The 22,830-nt window shown below is 35.4% G+C and overlaps 1 protein-coding gene across 2 annotated transcripts in view; it reads left to right on the top strand.

Annotated features, from left to right (window-relative positions):
* LOC118184625 (adhesion G protein-coupled receptor L3-like) overlaps positions 1-20,210 on the top strand; it is a 137,119-nt gene extending 116,909 nt beyond the window's left edge. The window contains exons 16-21 of one of the 2 annotated variants that reach the window (XM_085809931.1): positions 1,180-1,246; positions 2,334-2,400; positions 2,560-2,645; positions 6,675-6,801; positions 12,122-12,211; positions 14,075-20,210. In XM_085809931.1, the coding sequence (XP_085666057.1) occupies positions 1,180-1,246; positions 2,334-2,400; positions 2,560-2,645; positions 6,675-6,801; positions 12,122-12,211; positions 14,075-14,392 (755 nt within the window). In that variant the 3' untranslated portion in view covers positions 14,393-20,210. The remainder of the gene's footprint in view (positions 1-1,179; positions 1,247-2,333; positions 2,401-2,559; positions 2,646-6,674; positions 6,802-12,121; positions 12,212-14,074) is intronic. The other variant, XM_085809932.1, reaches the window with a different exon arrangement.
* Positions 20,211-22,830: the final 2,620 nt, after the last annotated feature.

The raw sequence follows: 22,830 nt of genomic DNA, 5'->3' as shown, positions 1-22,830 counted from the left end.
ATGTTTTTGTTACGATGTTTTCGCTTGTAACCCTTAATAGATATTGGTAAGCAAGAAGAACCTTGAAATTTCACATTTAGGAGCATGAGACATATAGTAAAAAAACAGAAGCTCATAAATCCTCCACTGCTTAAAACTGCTGGTGCTACGTTTCTGGTAATATCCGTTTCTCAGCAGCCTAAGTTATTTAGAAACACCTTTCGTTAGCGAGTAAGGTTTCCTAGAGACGTTTCACATTCATTAAAATCTTTCAGTTTTGGATAATGATCCCAATTCTAATCCTTTTTTACCTTCAAATTTTCAAGAATTTGTTTTATTGTTGCTTCTCATTGACACTTTTGTCAATAGATGGCACTAGTGGATTTTATTGTCTCCTTTTGCTGGAAATATCTGGATTTTTTGTGAGGAAAAACTTCTTAGTCGTCATTTTCACTCTTGCAGCTGATGCAGAAGGTTCTGTTTAACTTTCGAAATATAGTGCTGCGAATTCACACATTTTACGTTGATTTTTGCTAGCAGTTATCTTTAACATTTCATAATTCTGAACTATGTAAACTTGTAATTTGAGGTAGGAAAATTTGTGCATTAAGTTGGAGAAAATTAAGCTGAGTCATTCTAATCAGCTTGTAATCACAAATTAATCACTCATCAGCCGTGAAAAAATTGTAGTTGATTTTCAAGTGCATGAAAATTCTTATTTGTTTTATATTTAGAGGTTAATTTTAGAGAAATATTCTTTATTGATATATAATTATCTCAGTTCATCAAACTGATTTTTCCCTATGTTTTTCAAATTAAACTGATAATTTAGACTCAATTTATTCAATATAACATCGTCGGAGATAAATCGTTCTTATGCATTTGGATAAAATAATGATGAACTAGAACTGCATCAGGTCTTAATATTTTATCTGCAAATAAAAATATAGCAATTTAAACAAATAAAACAACAGCCATTTTCGATCAAATTAAACATAATTTAGATAAATCTTAAGTAATTTGCTTTTACTTTCCACTTTAAAAGCAGCACAGATCCCCCCCCCCCAGTATGAATTAAAACTTTCTTTAAACTTTCTTCGGAGTTCAGGGAAAATCTTGTTTGGATGCGATAAATGTATGATAATTTTTATAGTTTGACTAATTATCTGCGGGTTTTTTTTTGTTTTTTTTTTTCTCTAGGAACATCTGCAATTGTGGTCAGCATTTCGGCAGCCGTGAGGTCTAATGACTACGCTAGAAAAGATTAGTATGTTTTTTTATTGTGATCATTTTCATATAATCAAGGCTTAAGATATCATACAAAAATATTTAATAGTATTCTGAAGGACATAGAAATATTTTTCATTTAACTACGATAATTTTCACATAGCTTCTTCTCTGTTTATAACTGCAGTTAGGTTATTTTAAATTTTTCGGCCCCACAATGCTAATGTCGAATGGCTAAAACCGATTAATGGTAGGATTTCGAACAGGCTACGATTCCAGAAGAACGAGCTGGATGTATAGTTGGTTTTTGTAGTTTTTTCTACGTATAACGTGAATACGAACTAGTTTGCCTTAGAAAGTACTCCACGAAATCATCCCTCAGCTTAGGCAAATAACCCTCATGTGCTTTACAGTAACCTATTTTAAACTTAGGAAACTGTGTAAATGGAATAATGGAAATTAGGAAACTGTGTGGGGATTTATATAATTTATTTAACAGTTAATTTTATTTTGAAGCAACCTTTCTTATTGCTCCTTGCTTTCAACCCACGCTTTCTTGCCAGTTTCGCATGTTATGCAAAGTAGGGTAGAAAGTAGTTACTTCAGTCAGAACGTGTTCTGCCTTTTGGCCACGTTGTTTCTCTGCTATTTAAGCTTGCTGTTTTACGACCGAGCATATTGATTGCCTGTTAGTCTACTTTGATGGTAGGGTCAAGAGCCAACAACGCTTTAAAACATCTCTGTGCAACTTTGGGTGATTATTACACTTAGAATTAGTTTTAATTTTACATTTTCGTTTTTAGATGCCGCCAAAAGTATAAGCGTAGAACTAGCACCAGGAGTGCCGAATGTAAATACTTTTCTTGAGTTGAATAAAAGGGTTTTTTTCACCCTTTCCACGTGTTGTTATTGATACAGTTGAACTTAGCGAATAGTCCCTTCACATTTCCAGACTAGTAGCAAACTAGTTAACTTACTAGTAACAAGTAAAGATCTAGTCAACAAAAGGTACTTTAATTTTGCTAAGAATTTTTAGATTGCCCGAAAAGTAAAAAGACATTAAAATCAGCTATATTATAGATGAAAGAAGTTAAATTGTAACTTCATTAATTTCAATGATTTCTTAGTTGCTGGCTGTCATCAAATAACGGACTGATGTGGAGTTTTGCTGGTCCAGCCTGTGCCATTATTTCAGTGAGTACTCTCTCTTTGGGTAAGATAAATATTGTATGATAAACTAAAATGTTTTATTTAAAACAAGCAATCAATTAAATTTCAAATATTCAGTCAAGATAAGTATACTAATTTATTTGGAATATGTATAAATGCCATTTTTAAAACTTTTAATTTTAGGTGAATATAATAGTATTTATATTGACTCTAAGGTCAGCATCAAGTGTGAGAATTAAGCGGGAGCAATCAACATTGAAAAAAATAAAGTAAGAGATTTTTTATTCATTATTTCTGTTATTTATTTCTCATAAATTTTCACCAATTTTTCCTGTCTTATTTCAAACAGTGCAAACCAGTTGAAATTTTTTGTTCTTTATTTATTAATTTTCCCCCTTTCTGTCTAGCACTGCTACATGAAAACAGCATTAACGCTGATTTCAAAAACTTAACATATCATTGAATCAACCTTTTTAGTTTGAATGCATTAGAAATTGATTTATAGAAACAAGAAATTATGTACTAAAATGTACGTTGTTAAATGTTCAAAATAAATGTGCTAAAAACATAATCATATTTATTCTAATAAAGATACTTATAATATAATTCAATATGTATAGAAAGATATACTTATAAGGTATTTTCTCCTTCCTTCCTGGTGTAACAGTTAGCACACTCGGCGCGTACTCGAGAGGTCAAGGTTCGAGTTAGTTCCGGTGAGAACATTGCACATTTTTCATATCTCTCGCTTCAAAATAACTTAATGACACTACATAATTACTTTTTGTTACAATATTTTAAAAGTACATCTCATAAGTGTTTATTTTTATACACGGACTTAGTCTTAGTTTTGGTATCTCTATTGATAATATCTAAGTTAAAATGATACAGCATAGCATCGAAAATAAGTATGTAATGTAACAAAACACTTCTTAACCGATGTTACGTTTAATAAGAACGGTAAGTTAGTAATTAACTCAACTAAAATTGAATTGGTAAGCCCAAAAACTAGTGTTTTCTACTTTTTTAATGAATACTTTCAGCTTCTTTTTATTCAAAAGTTAATATATATGTTATGTTATAATGCAAAATATAAATGTACTATTTATAATGTAATGCAGCAATATATTTGTATCTAAAACAGCTGCCTGAAAATTTCTGTCCTGGTGATTACCCACATTCATTTGAATTACGGCAACAGAAATTTGAATTTCATCAAAAGATTTCTCTGAGAATGCATTAACGAGGCTTTATCACATGTGCTCCCATTCTACCCTAAATGGTGCGCCCTAGACAGCACACTGATAGCATCCAGTCATATAAATTTTTATTAATAACTGAGTTTATTCACAAATAATTCATAAAAAAATAATAGAAATACGCTATTAGAAATTTCATATCTAACATAAATATAAAATATTTTCACACAGTGAAATTGAGCTTTCTTGAACATCACTTCTTAAACTTTTTTTTTTTTTTCTTTTTTTCCCATTGAGTTTCCGATTAAGGTTGGTAAAATATATACGAGCATGAAATGTTGAGAAACATATATTATAGTAGAAAAATAATAAATGCAAACATGATTAAAATTTATATATTTAACGTGTTTATTTTCTATATTTTACGTTTTGTTGCACGTTTTTGCACCTGCTGAGAGCTATATTTTCACATAAAGCAAACTACCAACGCTTCAAACAAGCATAAAACAAGTTTTCAACAAATGAAAATTTTTTGAAGAGAGAGAGAGGGATTTTAAAATTGAATAAACGAAGAAATCACTATCGATTTTCACTCTCGAGACAAATATGAAATCGAAAAGATGAAGTTCTTTCGTCCCAACATATATTAGGTCATCTGAACAACACTGTGACACTCTGACAGTAAGCGTTTATGAATCAATACTGAAACAATAAATAACAAATTTTGTATATCATATATATATTTCATGTCCTCTTTTTTTAGCATCGTCTCTCCCGCCCTAGAGCGACCTCTTAAGTGGTACGCTTTTCGGCCAAGGGGATACGAGACCTTAGATCGACGGAGTTTTACGACCAAGTAGGAGCAACTTCCTTCGATTAAAAAAAAAAAAAAAAAAAAAAAAAAAGATAAGAGAAGCGCCATTTAATTTGATGATTTTTCGCCATATCCCTGACAGCTAGAAAATTTCTCCCTCAACGAAGTCTTTCGCTTCACCTGTAAAGAAATGTCATGATGTTGTTTGATAGCCTTAAAAGAAATGAATTCCATGGAATTCATAAAAGTTTGAAGTGATTTTAAACAGACGAAAAGAAGGAGCAAAGTGAATATGGGAAGTCGGCCAAAAAATACCAGCAACACTCAACAATCATACCACAAAATGCCTGAACCTTTTCACATTTTTTATACTAGGTAACTCGGAAACATTTTTTTTTTCCAATGGCGGGCACTTACCTATAACTTTCTAGCCACTCCTAAGGCCAGAAGTGGTGGCCATTTTATTGTGAAAGCAACTAATAGACGATCATCCTTACCTCCTTACCTCCTATGTAGGGAAAGACAATTTTACATCCATGCCTTCTCCGGGATTCGAACCCGAACCCATCGGTATCGCAGTCACTCTTCCCTAACCACCGTCTGAATTCGGAAACTTATAAAGGTATAACCTTTGTAGGAGAAAAATCATCTTTTGCGATATTAAAAGCTGAGGAAGCTGTTTTAAAGTTACAATGATTGCAGTTTATCGACTATAAAAATATTTTAGCATGTCAAAATCCTTTTCTAGAATTTCCTTCACTTCGTCTAAATTATCTGCTGTAATAAAATTACCATCAAAGGAAAACTAAACGTTACTACCTTTAATATTATTTAGACATTTTTAAATTAAAAATATGAAGGCAAGAAGTACAATTACGAGACTAAAAGTTAAGTCGACAAGATTGAAAATTTCTAGACTCTGTGTAAAAGCCTAATTCTTTGTCTAAATCTTGTACTTTTATTTGAAAAAAGAGACAGATTGTAAATTTAATGTAAAAGTGTAATACGAAAGACGAACTTTTTTGCATTAAAATAAAAGGCATTAAATGAATATTTTCTTTGAGAGATTAAAGGTGTATTTTCTTTCTTTTACTATCAATAAAAAACTACCACATAAAATAAGAATGTTAAGCACCTTTTGTAATCCATTGAAAGAATAAATAGATTTTATGAGAGTACAGGACACATTCATGCTATAAAAATATTTTTAAGTGTGATAAAAAAAAATAACAGTAGCGAAGGGAATAAATGAAGAATCAGAATTTAAGTCCGGGAGTAATTTACGCCCATATGCATGCAATTTTACTCAGCAAGTTAGTATATGTAACTCTACTCCTCAGTAATTAAAGCTCAGAATTTCATAATAGGCAATTCAAGGTTATGAGAGGTTTTGAATGAAAGCAATTTTATTATTACAATTAAAATACTGCTTGCATTGAATACCATTGTTGCAATTTAATTCAAACATTCATGTGTAATACATGGATACAATTGCACCCTGCACCCATCTAAAAATTATAAAATATGAATGTAGGTAGCAGTTTATCAATTGCTGTAAAAATTTAATAACGTTTTTCAAATTCTGAATAAATATTTTAATATATTTCGACAGACAAACTACACAGAGTATTCAGTCGAGTGGCAAGGATGGTGCGCCATTCGTCTCGAAATCCGTCTGTTCCTTTATCTGAAAATAACACCGATAAGTTGTATGTTACGAATCTTCAAGTCGTGTAGTTCTACCTGATTTAACTCTTTGAAGGCCAAAACATGAGAGACAGGCTTTCATTCAAACGACCACAACCACCCGAAGTGGCCGAGATTGCGGTGTTGTTTTCTTCCCTCCTCCTAAGGTATGCAGTAGCAGGTGCAGTTTTCCCAAACGGCATTGTATGAGTTTATTGCAGACAGCTTGTCCTAAAAGGATTTGTTTGTGATTTCTTATCTTTAGGTTGCGCGTGACATTTAAAATCTTCACACCTCTTTGTACGTTAATGGTAAGGGGAGGAGAGGAAATTGCTTGTGAATATCGAAAGGCTTTTCAGACGTTTCGATATTTCAAACATACAGGTTAGCGAATGCTTCGGTTTTCTAAGGGTTCACTGCATAATTTTTCTTTTTGTATCCTTATAGAAAGTTTCACGTCGATGTAATAGTTTTAAGAGCACAGCGAAATAAAATTTATTTATTGGTATGCACTGCTTTGTATTTTTACTTTATCTTTTTTATTAGATTTTCAAAGGCATATAATTATTTATTTAATAATAACAGTTTTCTTGTTTCAGAAGCTGGGTAAGAGGATCTATGTCTGTTATGTGTCTATTGGGCTTGACGTGGTGCGTGGGATTATTTTACATAGACAAGAAGCTGCACTTTTTCTCATATATCTTTACTATATTAAATGGACTACAGGTAATAATTTTGCATTTCTTTTGTGTATTCTCTAAGTGTTTAAAGAGTTAAAGCAAGTGTTTAAAGATAACTATGTTATATTCAAACACTTGCTGTTATACAGAAACAATTCCATCATATAGTAATAGTCATTTGCTGAATACAATAAAGCTAAGTGTTAAGAGAAAACAAACATTCCCCACATTCCCCTATATATCGGTGAAATGTTGCAATGCTCTCCAAATTGATGCGACCTAATGGTGTTAGCTTGTTTAATAGAGCTGGGAACTTATAAGAAATTACTCCCATCATCCAGGATTTTCGATTTTCACATTTCAATTTCAGCTAAGAAATACTGACATTTTTTTTTAACATTTTCGTCCTAACGGATTTATTATTAACAACAACGGGTTTTTTTTTCTCATTGACACTGTTACCCTTTGTTTCACTTATTTAGTATAATATGCATTTGAATGTCAGTGATTCAGTGAACACTGAGCAATACCAAAGACTCGTCTATCAATGCTGTAAATGGTTTTGAAGTCATAGTATGTCATTAATATTGGAACCAATGTATTACATGAGTCTGCACAGACCATAAATTTATTACATTATAACGGTAAGGCATACTGAGGCTAACTGACTTAAAAAATGTAATAAATCATTTTAAATCAATTACGATAAAAATGAACCTAAAAGATAAATTACTGCTCTAAGATATGGATAAAATATATGTTTCAGAAATGTATAAAAACCGTTTCCCAACTAAGTACAAAGAAAAAAAGCTGCGATACGTTTCTTCATTTGTATTGTGTCTTAAAATGTTTCAGGCTTATGCCAAAGTTAAGACTTTTTGCTGCTCCCGAATAAATATATTTTATTCGGGTCGTGTTAGGCGTTCTCTTCTTAGAGAAGAATGATATAATTATCACTGTGATATTTATTTACGCTCTCCGAAATAGTAGTCACTTTTAATCACTAGTCCTCATCTGAAAGCTCACTTCATTATATAATATACATATACACAAACATACGAACGCATGCAGATGTGTGTATGTGCACTTGGATATTTCAACAACGGGCGACAGCATTACATAGTACACCAGTGGCCGAGGAGGAAAGTCTCTGAATAGTGGTAGTTGCATCTGGTTTAAAATCTCGGCAAACGGGCTGGCTGCATGGAAGATTTTTCGTGGTTTTAATCATATGTAATGTGGCTACTAGCCAGTTTCTCTTAAAAAGATATCCATGAAAGCATCTCTTCCCTTGGCGGATACCTTTGTGTCGCCATAATCAAAATGAAAACAGTTACGGGGCGAATTCAGGATTTTTGAAGAAACAAAGTGACTTTGGAATGACTGCAGTACTCCACTTCGCTAAAGCCATATGCATGACCAGAACTTTCGGCTAGACAAATAAAGGGGTTTCAGTATATGGGTTTCAAATACGATGTAGTCACGGGCCTTCAATATTACACATTATGTATCTTACAGTAAGTGCTCAAATCGCAGACTATTGACTTCAGTATGAGTGGCGTTTCATCTTTGATTTACAGACTGTCTAATATGTTAAACATGCTTGACGTCCATCTCGAATATTGGCGAAGGCTAGCTGAATATGGGTAATCACTTTTTTTGTAGTCTTCAAGGGATTTTGTTACACAGTTGGTTTCACATGGTGCCATAAAATGAAGCCAACGGGTTTCAAATCCTGAGATGTGCAAACACGGAAAAAAATATAATAAGTTAATAATAATATAATTCACCTAGACAGCCAGAAATGATATCACAAGACTTTGAAATCTGTATCTCCTGAACAAAGCTGTGTCCCTAAGCCATTGCAAAAGCATTTTGTTTTTTCTAACCGCCCGAATTTTCACATAATTTTATCACATTTTTTCTAGAATGCCCCTATATGTAAGTATATATGTGTGCGTATATGCATGTAAAGGTAAGCAAAAAATTATCTTTGCAAAATTATTAAATCAATTTTACATACACCGTATGTAAAGCAAGGGGAGAAATTCCCATAAATAAGAAATGCAAAACAAAGCGAATTAACGGTTGTGATATATCGTAGGTCTTGAAGCAACCAATACACATATCTCAATCTACAGCTTTTCTAAATCCATTTATAGATGATTTTAAACTGCTTTAAAAATAACAATTTTTTCATAATAATTAAGACAATAATATATAAAAAATCATTACCAGCATTGAATATACCCTGAAACAGTAATTCCAAAAAAGCAGCATGGAGGAACCGAGAGAAAGTTGGCGTTTTAGTAAGTCAAGATTCTTTAACAAGAACGTATAACAAAAAGCAACTAATATATAATTATTCCTAGTTTTTATTACATTCACTTAATTCGCATTAATTGATGAATTTGTAGATTTGCTCACCTCCCAGAAAAGTCAGCTCTCCATATGGGATCATGAGACGGGGAAGATCTAAAACAAGCTGCGGCACAACAGCATCTACTACGCCAACGTAATGCAACAAACTGTGGGAAAATAAGAAATTCTTGTGCAGTCCCCTTTCAATTCGAAATCTAGAGGCCGGCAGGAGACAGTCGAATCATTGAGAGGTGTAAGACAGCATGCTGTGACATTACAAAAGCAGTAACTTGCTATTGCAAAAGTCATGATTTCACGACTGGTATCAAAGGATTTTAGCGATTGGCACTGCTAATACCCTCTCAATTTCAGCAGGTTCATCGACCAATGATTCTGCAAATCCTCTGATATTTTCGTCAAACAAAAAGAATCATGGCATATAAAACATAGCAAAGCGTGTTTGATTCAATCTGCGAAATGTACCCAATTGAGCGAATACAACAGTACCCTCGGAGACACTCAATTGGAAAGACTCTTGCTGCTAGTAGAACTGCATCCTTGCAATAATGTAGACAAATATACTTACCCTTTAAATGCTAACTAAATACGGATTCTACGCAGTTAATATTGAATTGTTAATATGATTTTGTTATTCTTAGTAATTTTAACATGATATTAAGCTTTCATCCGTTATACGTATATACAAACCATGGAAGTTTGACCGGTCTTCAAAATGCTCCTACTAGTACTGCGCGGGTGAGGACCCATCCACTATGGACCAACCAAATCAAACGAAGTATAGAGTTACGTATTATCTCTTTCACACCGGAGGTTCCTCCACAGCCTCTGGTGGGCTAGCCGCCTTACAGAGTGCACAGTCATTACCTTTTTCCTCACAGATTCAGAGTCTTCGCTAATTCCCGTTGGTTTAATTGCATAAAACGATCTTCCTTTGGGTTCTGGAACCACAAAGCTCATAACTGTTATCCTCCGATGCCGAGACTTCCAAGGTACAGATTCAAGCCAGTACAATAAGTGATTGACGGGAAGGGGCCGCGAAACCAAGTCAGACAATAAGAAACGTGTCTTTTGGATTTGTGTAGCAGCGAAAACAGCCATGACGTGACTAGAGGCTAGAGGACTGCGCATGCTAATTTATTGTCTAAGAAAAGGAATAGACTGCAAATCACTGAACGTGACAATTTCTGACTAATGTTAATGAAATTGGAACCCGGTATTAACAAATTGTTAAAATTCCACCAGCCTCAAGCATCTCATTATTTCTTTAAACTTCTTATTGATTTTGTGTTTATTTGAAAATTTTTAATAAGCAACGTTTTACTACATGTGATGGTCGGTTTAATTAATTTCGGCTTTGCGACTCTTAATATACTATAGATATACAGATAAAATTAGTATAGATAATATTCAACGATATTTTAATATTTGGTAAACGTAAGTATTATGGAAAAAAGAGAGTTAGAATTTTTTTTTTTTCTTTTTCTTCTAAAGAGGGTACTGGTCCAAAAAGATTGGGAACCTCATGATCAAACAAACTTCTTCGCGTGCTTTGCTGGAACTAAGTAAAAGAACCTAACTTTGTTTAGCAGTTTCCAAATACCGCAAAACATTGGTACATTTTGAAACAATTGTTGTTTAAGTGGATAGGGTATAGAACTGTGTTTAAGTTTATGCTTTGGTTTGGTTTATGTTATTACGGCAAAGCCTCGAAGGCTATCAGCATAAGGGGAGGGATGCCTTCATGGAGGACTTTTTAAGGAAAACTGGCTCGTATACACGTTACACAGGGGGAAAACCACGACAACACCCATGCAACCAGCCCATTAACGAGATTCGAACCACGGACTGAACTACCAGTGTTCAGTGACTGTAGCGCTCGGCCACTGGTGGGCGTTTAAATCTATGGCACGTGATAATGGATATAACGCTGAAATAGTTGCATCGTTATAACTACATGAGTAACTTTTATTCATATCTAAGTAACCTCTTTTGCGGAGGAAGGGAAGAACGAATCGTACTTGTGTATTATTCCGTTGACAATAAAGGTTGACTGCCATCGAACTATGAAAGTTAGTGAAGATCCTGTCATAGTTGCACGTCATTTCTGCACATTACGAAGCTCGTAATTGTGCATTTCTGCACAGTTACGAAGGAAAGGCCGCCTCTTTATTTAACAGGCAATCTGTATTCGACTCGCTTTGTTTTTGCGCTTCTTAAAAAGGCTTTCGTCGATTTTTACTACTCTGCAAGACTCTCATATTTTACCGAAAGCTCTGTTTAGAACGCTATGAGTACAAACTTCTCGCAAGTAAGTGGTCCAATCTACTACCGTTTTGTCGGCTATATGCAGCTGACCATACCGTGTCGATTAATACATACTTTTTTTATGGTAGTATAGCCTAACTTTGAAAATAATCCGCTGCTTCTTATTCTGTAGAAGAGCATGTCTCAGCTCTTAGTAGTTGTTTTTTTTTAATGCTAGAAAAATAGGCAGCAAAAACAGCTAATATATGTATTTGTTCATAAAAACAAAAGATGGTTTACCAATAATCAATCGGGGTTACATCAAACAAAAGCGCAGATGATTTGTGTGTTCTGTTACGTTACGCATATCCATAATTAGTTCTAAACCGCGCCGCTTGGTGACTGTTTAAGGGTCGATGGAATAAAAGGATAATACATAAGTACCGAAAGAATGAATCATTATTTTCGAAATGAGATTTAAATATTTTTGCTTGAAAATAAGCATGTATTTGATGTAACAATTTTTGAAGATAGTTTTGCGCTTTACCTTAATATTCAAAAATTCCCATTAAAAATAAAATATGGCATTATTTGTATCGTAATTTCCTCAAATTTCACCGCTGTTTTTTGGAGGAAAGCAAGTGTGTGATGTGTACTTACATATTTTTCTTCATTTTGTGAATTCATTATAACTAATAAATTTCAGTATCTATATTTACATATATTTGAATATCTTACAGGGTGTGTTCATTTTCTTCTTTCATGTTCTCTTGAACGATAAAGTCAACAGTTGGTGTTCATGTAAAGGAAGCAAACAAGATAGGAGAAAAGTAATTAGAATTTTATGTTTTTAAATTTTTTGTTATAAATCCCTCTAGTATTCTCTTTATTGCAAAACAGTGAAACAAAAATTAAACTTAACTCTCTTTCTCTCTTTTTTGTCCTCGGGGAGGGTTCATTGCACAGTTTTGAAGTGTAGCATATGAGCATAATACATAAATTTATAAGGAGAAAGTCTTTTAAAAACTCAAAAATTAGAAAGAAATATTTCACTTCAAGAAATGAGCTTAGAATGTGAAATTCGCACTTCAGGCTTATAGTTGAATTTTTAGTTTTAACTACTTTCTAAAAATTATGTGCTTTAAAACATACTTCTGTTTAACATCTTAACTTCGTGAAAGCTTACTCAACTTCCAAATGGTTTGGTTAATCTTTATTTTCTGATAAGAACTGTATGAAGCTAAGCGAATAGTTCTCGTGTACTTTACTTAATTAAATAATCCATTTCAGGCTAATGGGAAAACACTTTATCATTATTATTTAACAGATTTTTTGACGTCAGATCTGTTTCAGGGTTTAGAAAATCTTAGCACGCAGAGGCAAAATTAAGGATTTGGCGAAGCAATTTACAAAATTACAAATTAAAAGCTTAAAATATTTCAGACGTATTTGCATCTGGAGGTATATTAATATTTGGACAGCTTGCTTTGAATGCACAACTGAGTACGGAAGGACCCTGTAATTTAATCAACAGACATTTATTACATTCTGCCTTTTAATTCAGAGCCTGAACTAAACTCGACTGTGTAGTGTTATATTTATCTACCTAAATAATAGGAAACAACTCTGTTTTATTCCAAAGTGTTGCTTTTCAATACACTGATTGAGTCCGATGTTGCAGTTTTGTTAGTTTTTTGCAAGGTATGATTTTGCCAAACTGGGTTGAAATAAACTTGCATCTGTGCGAAATTTTCCTAGCCGCTAAACGGATAAGAACATTTCTAAACAGATCCATTGTAATGTTGCGCGCTTCCAACCTGCACGCAACAATAGTGGTGACTGCTATGAACTGGAAAGTCTTGAGAAGGGTTTAAATACCTTTTTATTCAACTTTAGAAATTACAGATGCGTGCTCTTGACGCTCACAAACTACGCCGACCCGGCGGTAAAATAAAAATAAGAAACTAAAAAAAAGAATAATAACAAGTGACTAACTACAAGGCTCTCTAAACGTAACTAACCTAACCGCGTTCTAAGATACCGCTGACAATTCAGCAAACTTCTGAATATTACGTTGAAAGATTTAACTATCTACTGAGGCAAGCACACAGGCCGAAACGCGTGGTTCTTCAATTTCTAATTAGCCACCTCCACGCTCGTGAAGCAAGAAAGCACACCTTCGAACTCGTTTCCCTTCTATTTAACTCAGATTACTTCCGCTGACAATTTGAATCCTTGCGCGTTCTACTAAAATTTACATACTCTGGCATTGGCAATTCCAGGGGAAAGTAAGGCTTGACAGGAAAGATAGTTTAAACTTAAAATAAATGTTAGTTAAAATAAATATAAACCCTACACCATAATTTTATCAACACACGCAGTATAAGTTAGAACAAATGCTCATGGCTTGGACTGTGACATGTTAAAGGTACGCCAAAGAGCTGTACTTTAAGCTATTTATGAAGGCACTAAGCCATCTGCTTATCAAAATTTAACTTAATGAGTAATCTTGCAGGAAAGAAGGGCACAATTAATTTTATAATGCACGTGTTAGTTTCATTTACTTAATAATATCTGTTCTTGGTAAAGAAAATATGTAAAATATAATATATGTGTTTATATATCGACCGTGTTTTAAAGTATCATTAAGTTTTGAAACCAATGGTACTTAACGATTTCTTTCTTCCTTATAGTACTTAAACCAGACATCCAGCAATCGCTTGCACAGCAAAACCTCAACAAGGACTAGTATGAATAGTTTAGGAGGGACTACTTCAAATTTGCCAATTTCCACCTCACGAAGTACAGAAACGCAAGCAAATATGATTTCGTCGAAGGAAAATGGGAGAGTCTTACCCCAATCAAGGACAGGATTCTCAAATTCTAAGAAGACTCACATAAATTACCGAAAAAACAAGGCAACACATACTATGTCAGAAACTATGCCGTCAAAAGCTTCATCTTCTTATGTAAACAAAATTCGGTCTCGGTCTCTCCCCGAAGATACATAAAATCATCATACGAAACTGGGCTTTATAAAGGAAGGTAACTCAAAGTACTTAAAACATTAGACTTCAAAAAGTAACTTCAAAACTTGACTTTCACTATGTTGAATAAAATTCTCAGTGAAGACTGATAACAAGCATTGTAATGCATTGTGATAATAAATGCGCATGTATAAACATATATATTGTGATAGAAGAATGAAATAATATCCCACGAAGCAAAATTGTAACCAAATGTTCATAGCCCCAGTTTCAAGATGATATTTATAGGTGCCCCGTAAGCTCTGGAACCGCTGGCTTCATACGTCCTGAATCATAAGGTATACCTTCTTTTAGAATGTAAATAGAAAAAGGTAATGAAAGAAAGTAAAATCATTTCCATCACAGGGACAGGCATTCATTATTTTCTGTAGCACTTTTTCTCACTAATAGGAAATAGGTGTGAAAATGCACGCTCATACATGATGATTGTTGTTATGCATACAGAAAGATATTTATAAATTAATGAGGATAATATAAAAACTACACTTTCCTAAAATGTGGTGTAAATTTACTTTAGCAAAAGTTAAGTATAATATAAGCATTCTCTTTCTATTTTGCAAACCTAATATCACTGTTCCCCACTATGTACAACAAAGCACGTTCCGTGACTTTCTGGTCAAAGCTATTAAAACCACTATGGTATATTGCATTCTGTAAAGCAGGAAGGAAATATAACCATGGGATTCTTTTGATATAAATGTAGAAAAATTTGAACACTACTTCACAGAATATAACTGCTTTTAAAATAAACTTCTGTATCTAAAAGTTATATTAAGAAACAATACTGTGTCTTGTTTAATTTTAAAAGGAACGCCACGCAGATGGCTGTAGAAAACACCTTTTTTATTTCGTTCTGTTGTTGAAAGATCAGGCTAACCCTTTGCGGCACAGTGTGTCCGGCCTGGACACACCTAAAAATTTCCTTCTGTACGCACAGACAAATTGAATGAAAAAGGATTTATAGGTTACTCTGAACCTTCTTTATTTATAGTACAACACAACAGCTCTCACAAACCAGTCCATATAGGCAGGCAGCTCAACACAAACCAGTCCATATATTGTAGCCATGTTTAGTCTTTTAAGACCCTCATTTTTCAAAGAAATCTTCCAGATTTTTTTAGGGTATAAAAGGAATTGTTTGAAAGAAATTTCTATGTTATTTTTTTTGGCTGTATGCTAATCTCCTTATTCTATATCAGCTTTAAATTTTTACCTTGAAATCTTGCTTAAAATCAAACGGCCAACCCTAGGTGTGCCCAGACCGGGCTCACCGATAATCTAGGACAACTGGACAGTCTGTATTCTTTGTTTCTCCGCATCTCATCGGTCAGTTCATTGACAACAATGCTGGTTTCAGCACTCGTTTCGAAGCTCTATTCAAACAGTCTGCCCACTTTGGGAACACCCACAGAATTAAACGATAAATGCTATCTTCACAAAATTTTAGTACAAAGAAATCAGTGACAATGAGGATGTATTTGTTGCGATCAGCGGTTTGGAAGGGATCCCAGCTTGTCGAAGACGATGCGTTCAAAAGGCGCTCCTACATTGTAACGTTGCAGATTCCCCCAGCTGACTCCCCCTGCTTCTGCCCTTTCCGGCCTGCACATGCATCGAAGATAGGCACCACTTTCAGACGGCAGCTCTTGCATTACTCCAATAGAAGCGCTTTCGGACTCTATACAAAGTCTTCATTTTCCCCAATTGGCCTCCTTTCGGGCTGTTATGTAATTCTTTAATGACGTCCAGGATCTTAGAAGAATCAACTGCAATCGGAATGCTTTTCCATCATCCGATTCGAACTGTCGGTACAAGACAACGTTTCGAATATGCAGTTGTAGGGTTTCCTTTATTTTGCATAACAAATTTATTTTAAGTTTGATACCTTTCCTGAACTCCTCAACTTCCCCTCGCATTTTCTCGCCAGGATGTAAATTTTAAAGTTCAGTGAAGTGAGTATTTAAACGGGTGGATCTCTGAGTTTATTCAGTGCATGTTTTCGCTAGCCAGCACACGTTTCGTTACTATCTCGCTGTTACGCTAATAAGCTCCTTAGCCATTTCGGATTATCATCAGGCCTGTTAAGTTTTTGTTGAGTCAACCTGGTAGACAATAACTTAAAGTGCTAATCCAGCACTATTTTAACTAGACTTTGAATTGATTTATATTCTACGTTTAAGTTTCACCGCTATTTGACGGTGTAAAGCACGAAGATCATGCCTTTCTGTTCTTATTTGAATTAATAAAGGGCTATTTTCAGCCTTCTTCTGCGATGGTAATTAATTCACGCCTGTGCGAGAATTCGCCAGTTTCATTGTAGGATCTAATTTAATTTATATGGAATAGCAGAGACAGATCTTACACAGCGAGTCTCAGAGAACCCAATATTGTTTTATCTTACGAATATAGATCGAAATGTCAGTTAGGTTTCCTATTTGAAGATTCCATTAAGTCAATTATGGGTTCAATGTAGCCCCCCTTTCTTGACTTCTTAGTCACTCCACAGGTCTGGGTCAGACGATGTTGAATCTGCAATTTTACCTGCTTCTGCATTACCCAGCTCGTATTTCGCTTCGACTTTGGAACACTATCGGTAGCTTTCTGGGCAGGGTTTTCTAGACAGGGCGTCGACGTTTTCATTAACGATCCTTTCTTATGTCGAATAATTAGGTCATACTCCTGGAGTCTCCCGATGCATGACATGTACGAAACAGGAATTTTTTGTCGCAAAAATCACGATGGAAATGTTCTGCTGCTTCCTTATTATAAATTATGGCGAGCAACTCCTTGGGCTTTAAACCAAGTGTCGAAAACCACTTGCTTCCAGAAAAAGTATTCAAAATATCGTCAGTTCTAGGAAAAGGGTAGCTGTCTATCTTCGTAACCCTGTTCAAGCGGCGATTTGAATGCAAAATCTAGTCGAACCATGTTTCTGACTATGGGAGAGGTCCAATGACTTGCTCGATAAATTCTCTTTCTTTTTTGCATTTCCTTTAGAGGTTTTCGTACCTCTTCCTGTTTAGCAATCGGTAGACGTCTTGGATGTGGCTTGATTAGTGGATGATCGTCCGTGTCAATTTTATGCTAAGCGAAACTGGTTGGGCCTATGTCACAAGATATGCCAGAAAATAAATCTTGGAATTCTTGAATGTCACGTTCGCCAGCACTCCTCTCTTCATCGCTTAAATGTGCATTCTGCAGTAACTCCGATGTTAGGTTTTCCGAAGACACAGACTTTGGAGGACTAAACGCAGGTCAATGGATGCTGTAAGCTCTTTGCCTTTCCTAATGACTTTCGCTATCACTCACGTTGACAATTCTCACCGGGATGACGGTCTTTGATAGGTCAACGAGTGCCGAGGCTACTAGTACTCATTTGAGGTTGTTATAGTTCTTAAGATACTCTACTATGCCGTACCGAAATTTTCTGGTTTTAGCTATGGATCCAGAAAATAAAAATTCTGATCTTGCTGGTACCGTGATATCGTACTGAGCTATTATTCGGTGGACGGATTTAACTGCTTTATCTTTAACTCGGAACATTGTTATGTCCTTAGAGGTAAAATGCAGTTTATTACTTTTAAAGTCAAAGGAAAGATTGTATTTCCTTCTAATCCAAGTATGCAAGCGTCTGTAATATTTGCTGCACCGTGCGATGGTAGGCGGCACTTCCAAAATTGGTGTTTACGTACAATTTTCCACGATGTTGATTTTATCCCTGGGCACAATCTGCAGTGTAACGCAAGGCGTCATCCAAATGAGTTTACCTTCGAATTGTTGAGCCAAATCGTTTTGGATGATGGTAACATTAGCTCCTATATCAATAATTATATTGCAAGACACTCCATTTATACGTCCCACGGTGAAGAATTCATTACTGCCACTCATTGCAGAAATTTGAAGCGCTTTAAAAAATAGGGTTTCTCAATCGCTTGAAAAATCCGTCCCGTGAGATGGTCACTAATTAGTCTCAATCTTCTATGCAGAGAGCAGTCTTAAATCTCGTGCCTTGGGGGAGTTCTACAGTTCCTTCGTACGTGGCCTTCACCTCCACACTTCAAGTACTTAGGGATCGGTTTTTTGCCAGTTTTATTCCGCACTGCCATGCCTGGTTAACCACTTGCGCTACGACTAATCTTCACTGTTGCGGTGCCGTGCGCTACAATATAACAAGCGGTAAAGTGTCTCATTTACGCTGCTCCGCGTTTGAGAGTGCAATCCAGAGCTTTAACTCGAGAAATAAACAATTTCGTTGTTAGGCGACGTGTGCACCACGTTATTTTCATTTTTTGCGATAAATGCCTATCGACGTGGTGTTCACGTCGCTCGCGGTTTGAGACAAAAGCATCTCGACATGCGTGGCACGTCTTTTTAGCGCAAGTGGTTAAATCGTCTATACGAGTAGTCAGTTGATCCAGTGATTTCTGGACATGAGCAGCTCTGACTTAGTAGCTTCCTTTACGGATCGCTTCGAATTCCACGGCGTACACTAAAGCGCTTTTTAAATCCTTTACATCCACCATTCGCAGGATCTCGCATGCCATCGAAAAGGTACTGCAGGGATAGGATTTCCTTTGCTTCTGATGGGCAGTTCGAAAAAGTGACATTAGATAGCCTTTCAACATCCGTGGCGAGCTCCTGGTGTGCTTCTGTTGGCGACATGTTAAATGAAACCTGTTATAATCCGTTAAAAACTTCTCGCCAAAGCGCCGAATACAGCTTCAAAATCCAGGCTGCTTTTTAGGCATAGTTCGGAGGATATCCACTGCGTCTGTTCTCAGAAACGGCGAGATGGCAGGCCTTAATCTGGTAACCCCGTCCATTTGCGTCCGTAAGTATAGAAAACTGAGTCTTGTACACCTGCCACGAGGTCTTTTCGTCATATGTGGATAGTTCTAGAGAGCGATGAGAAGACATGGCTAGGAATTTAAAAGAACTAAAATTGTTTCCTGTTCTAATCGATTTCTTTAAGCTGCCAACTTCCTATGCGGCAGCAGAAGCTGTCATCGGTTTGTTTTGTTCGAATAGAAACTCTTTGCCGATTTGTTGTTCGAAAGTAGATATTCCGCCTTTGTTGTTCGGCAGCAGAAACTCTTTCTTCAGTTTCTCCAACTTTGTTTTCAACCGCGTCCAATGTGCAACGAATTTGTATTCGATTATGGCAGTAATTTCTGTTTTCATTTCCCATTAATCCGCTTCCATCTTTTTTCCACAGACTGGATGGCCCATTTTGGCTCGCTTTCATCTCTTTTTTAACATATTTGGAAGCCTCCTCCATCTTTGCTTGGGTCACTTTCATATCTTCCTTAACGGACTTGACGGCCCTTTCTATCTCTTCTTGGGATGTAGCAAAGGCTCTCACCATCTGTCTTAATTGCTCATCCATAGGTCTTGTCACCTGCATTCAACTCATTTCTGACACCAAAGATTGTTGTGTGCGTACGGGTTCGGGTAGATTGAAAACCCACTGAACCAATGATAGCTTAATAAAATTTATTTTCCCAAAAGAAACGCTTTACAGTTCTGCATTTTCCCACAAAATTACTCCTACAACTCAGCAGTGCCGTAGCGACGGGGGGGGCAAGGGGGGTGAATGATGCCCCGGGCGCCGCTCGCAGAGGGGCGCCAAATTGTCTCCAAACAAGATTTTCCGAAAAATTTCAGCTTTTATTTTGATCAATTTCTGGAAAATGTATTTAAAATTAATAATTATTGTAATATCATTAATCATTTATTTTCTTGATTTGTCTGATAAAATGTGTAATAAATGTTTATGCTTGCAGTACATCAATCAAATATCTCCGTATACAAAACGTTCTTTCTAACCACTTTATTCTTCTAAAATAGAGATATGTTTTTATTTTTTAAACGAAATGCATGTATAGCTCCCGTTTTTATTTTAAAACGATCACAAACGGTACAGTCTCATATTATAACCCTTCGACCTTGAACTATACTCTTAGACAAAAAAAAAAAAAAATAAAAAAACGACGCACCGAGAAGATATAAAGCAAATTGGACACAAATTGATATGCATACAGGTTTCGAAGGGAAATGCAAAATTTTAAATTTTGGCTGCCAATTAATGAGGGGTTGTCGCTACAGTGCGCCTGATCTGCTCAATTGGCAGGATATTTAAGAGAAATTACGATTCCAGGTTATAAATTCTTCGCGAATTTCATTCCGTATACTCTGGTAGACAGTAACTATGCTTCGCATACAGGTTCGCGAACGATATGCGCAGATGTCAGAATTTGAAAGAGGTCGTGTAGTTGGGCGCAAAGAAGCCGGTTGGTCTTATCGGCAAATAGCTCGACATTTGAGCAGGAGCGATACCACTATTAGACGAAGTTGGCAGGAATGGATGAACCATGGCCGCAGACAGCGTCAAAAAGGAAGCTGTAGGCTTAGAGAAATTTCTATTTAGAGTCTAGAGCCCCCCAAATTTTCGCAGTAGCTAGCTTGTAAGGATTATGTTAATTTTATTAACAGTTAAATTTTGAGTTAAACTTCCTTTCCTATCGCTTCTTAACTTCAACTTACCACTTCCGGCCAGAACGTAGGTTTAGAATCACGTCCGAATACTAATGAGGAAGACCGGTATATAACCGCGAAGTTTTGCTCTCTGAGGGAGAGATATACCAGAGATTCTGGTTAGCAAGCGTCCGCCTTTTTAGGCTACTCTCTCTTAGGCTATAGTTACGCTCGGCCTTGATAACTTCGCAGTCAATTAGCGTTAAGGGGCCAACTAAATTAGAATCTTGATAGCTTCGGCTATATCTCTTTAGTTAAGATTAGTTTAGTTTAATTTTTAGTTTCTTAAGTTCATGACCAAGTGTCGGCTTTATTGTACGACTCCAAGACGGAGTTTCGTTAAATCTTATTTGAATAATAAAGGGCTATTTTAACCTTTTATCTTGTTCTTCCCTGTCATACGAACTTAAGCGATTATTTGCTTATCAGTTCTTAAGATTCTTCACTTTCAACGTTAACTTAGAATTACACAGTAAAGAATCCTACAAGCTTTATACAAAAATGCAACTCCCATTTCCCTATCACCAGTGCAGGATTTACGTATAAGCTACACAAGCTATAGTTTACTGCTCCCCAAAAATTTAAAATATAGCATAACAGACTTATAAAGGGCCCCAGTTTTCAAATAGCTTAGGGCCTCATCAAGTTTAAATCCAGCCCTACCTATCACTAATAGTTTCAGAGATTTTCCATTTTTAATTGTATGTAATTGCCTTTAATGTCTTTTTATTTCTTCAATAACTTCTCTTCCCGCAACTGTTACAAATTATTTTTTATTTAGACCGTGTCAATGCCAAGGAAAAAACTTAGCGGTTCTCAGAATCGGAAAAGAAAACTAGAGCAAGAAAAAGAAGAACTCAGAACTTCAGAATAAGAATGGAATTATATTTAATAAACAAATCGCAAAAAGAGAAACCAGAGTTAAGAAGGATGAAGAACTAAAATCAGATTCAAATTGTATTTCTATTGCTGCTAAACGTTTATGCAATAACACATCACAACAAATAAAATGCTCTAAAGATGATGAAGTTGGGAGCCCAAGTACATCAGAAGTCCCAAATCCATGTCCATTACTAATAAGTACAGAAAATGCAACAGAAACACTCACTGCAATTCCGGACATTCTGGAGTTCAAATATGTTGCTTATTTAAAATCCTCTAATAATCTTCCAATAATGTCGAACCATCTTCGCACCAAAATGATTATTCGTGGATGCCGCGTATTTCAAAACGAATCCAGTCGAAATGCAATAGCAACATCAACTAATCGTCTAATGCCAAAATCTTGGGTTTTTTCGACGAATCGGTAATGAAGAAGAAGGAACTGAAATAAACCGATCTTGGTTATTATATTCACCAAAAAAAAAAAAAAAAAAAAAAAAAAAAATAATGCAGCGTACTGATTTTGTTGTTTACTGTTTGTTACATCAAACTCCGGTACACAGTCATTTTTCGCAACAGCATCTGGTTTTTTAATAAATAGAGGTAAAAAGATAAATTGATTAGCCATGAAAGAAGTCAAATTCATCGGAAATCGTTTACAACGTGGAAAGAAGCGGAAAGAAGATTAATTAATAAAACGGAAATCGATGAATCATTAGAAGCAAATATACAGTATGAAAACAAACGGTGGCGAAACATATTGCAACGGATATTAGCTTGTATGAAGCATATGATTATACAAATTCTTCCTCTACGTGGTCGCGTTGAAATTTACGCTTCAAGACGGTACAAATGTCGAAAACTTATTATCTTTACTTGTAGCTCAGTTTGATCCACTGCTAGCTACTCATCTAAAAAATGTCATAGAAACGCCAAGAACTGTCTCATACTTATCACCACAAATCCAAAATGAATTTATTCATCTT

This window comes from Stegodyphus dumicola, chromosome X2 (genome assembly GCF_044657685.1).
Source record: "Stegodyphus dumicola isolate Sdum_Otavi_A_Nest chromosome X2, ASM4465768v1".
NCBI lineage: Eukaryota > Metazoa > Arthropoda > Arachnida > Araneae > Eresidae > Stegodyphus > Stegodyphus dumicola.
The sequence above is the reverse complement of the archived record's forward strand: the minus strand, read 5'-3'. Positions and strand labels throughout refer to the sequence as shown.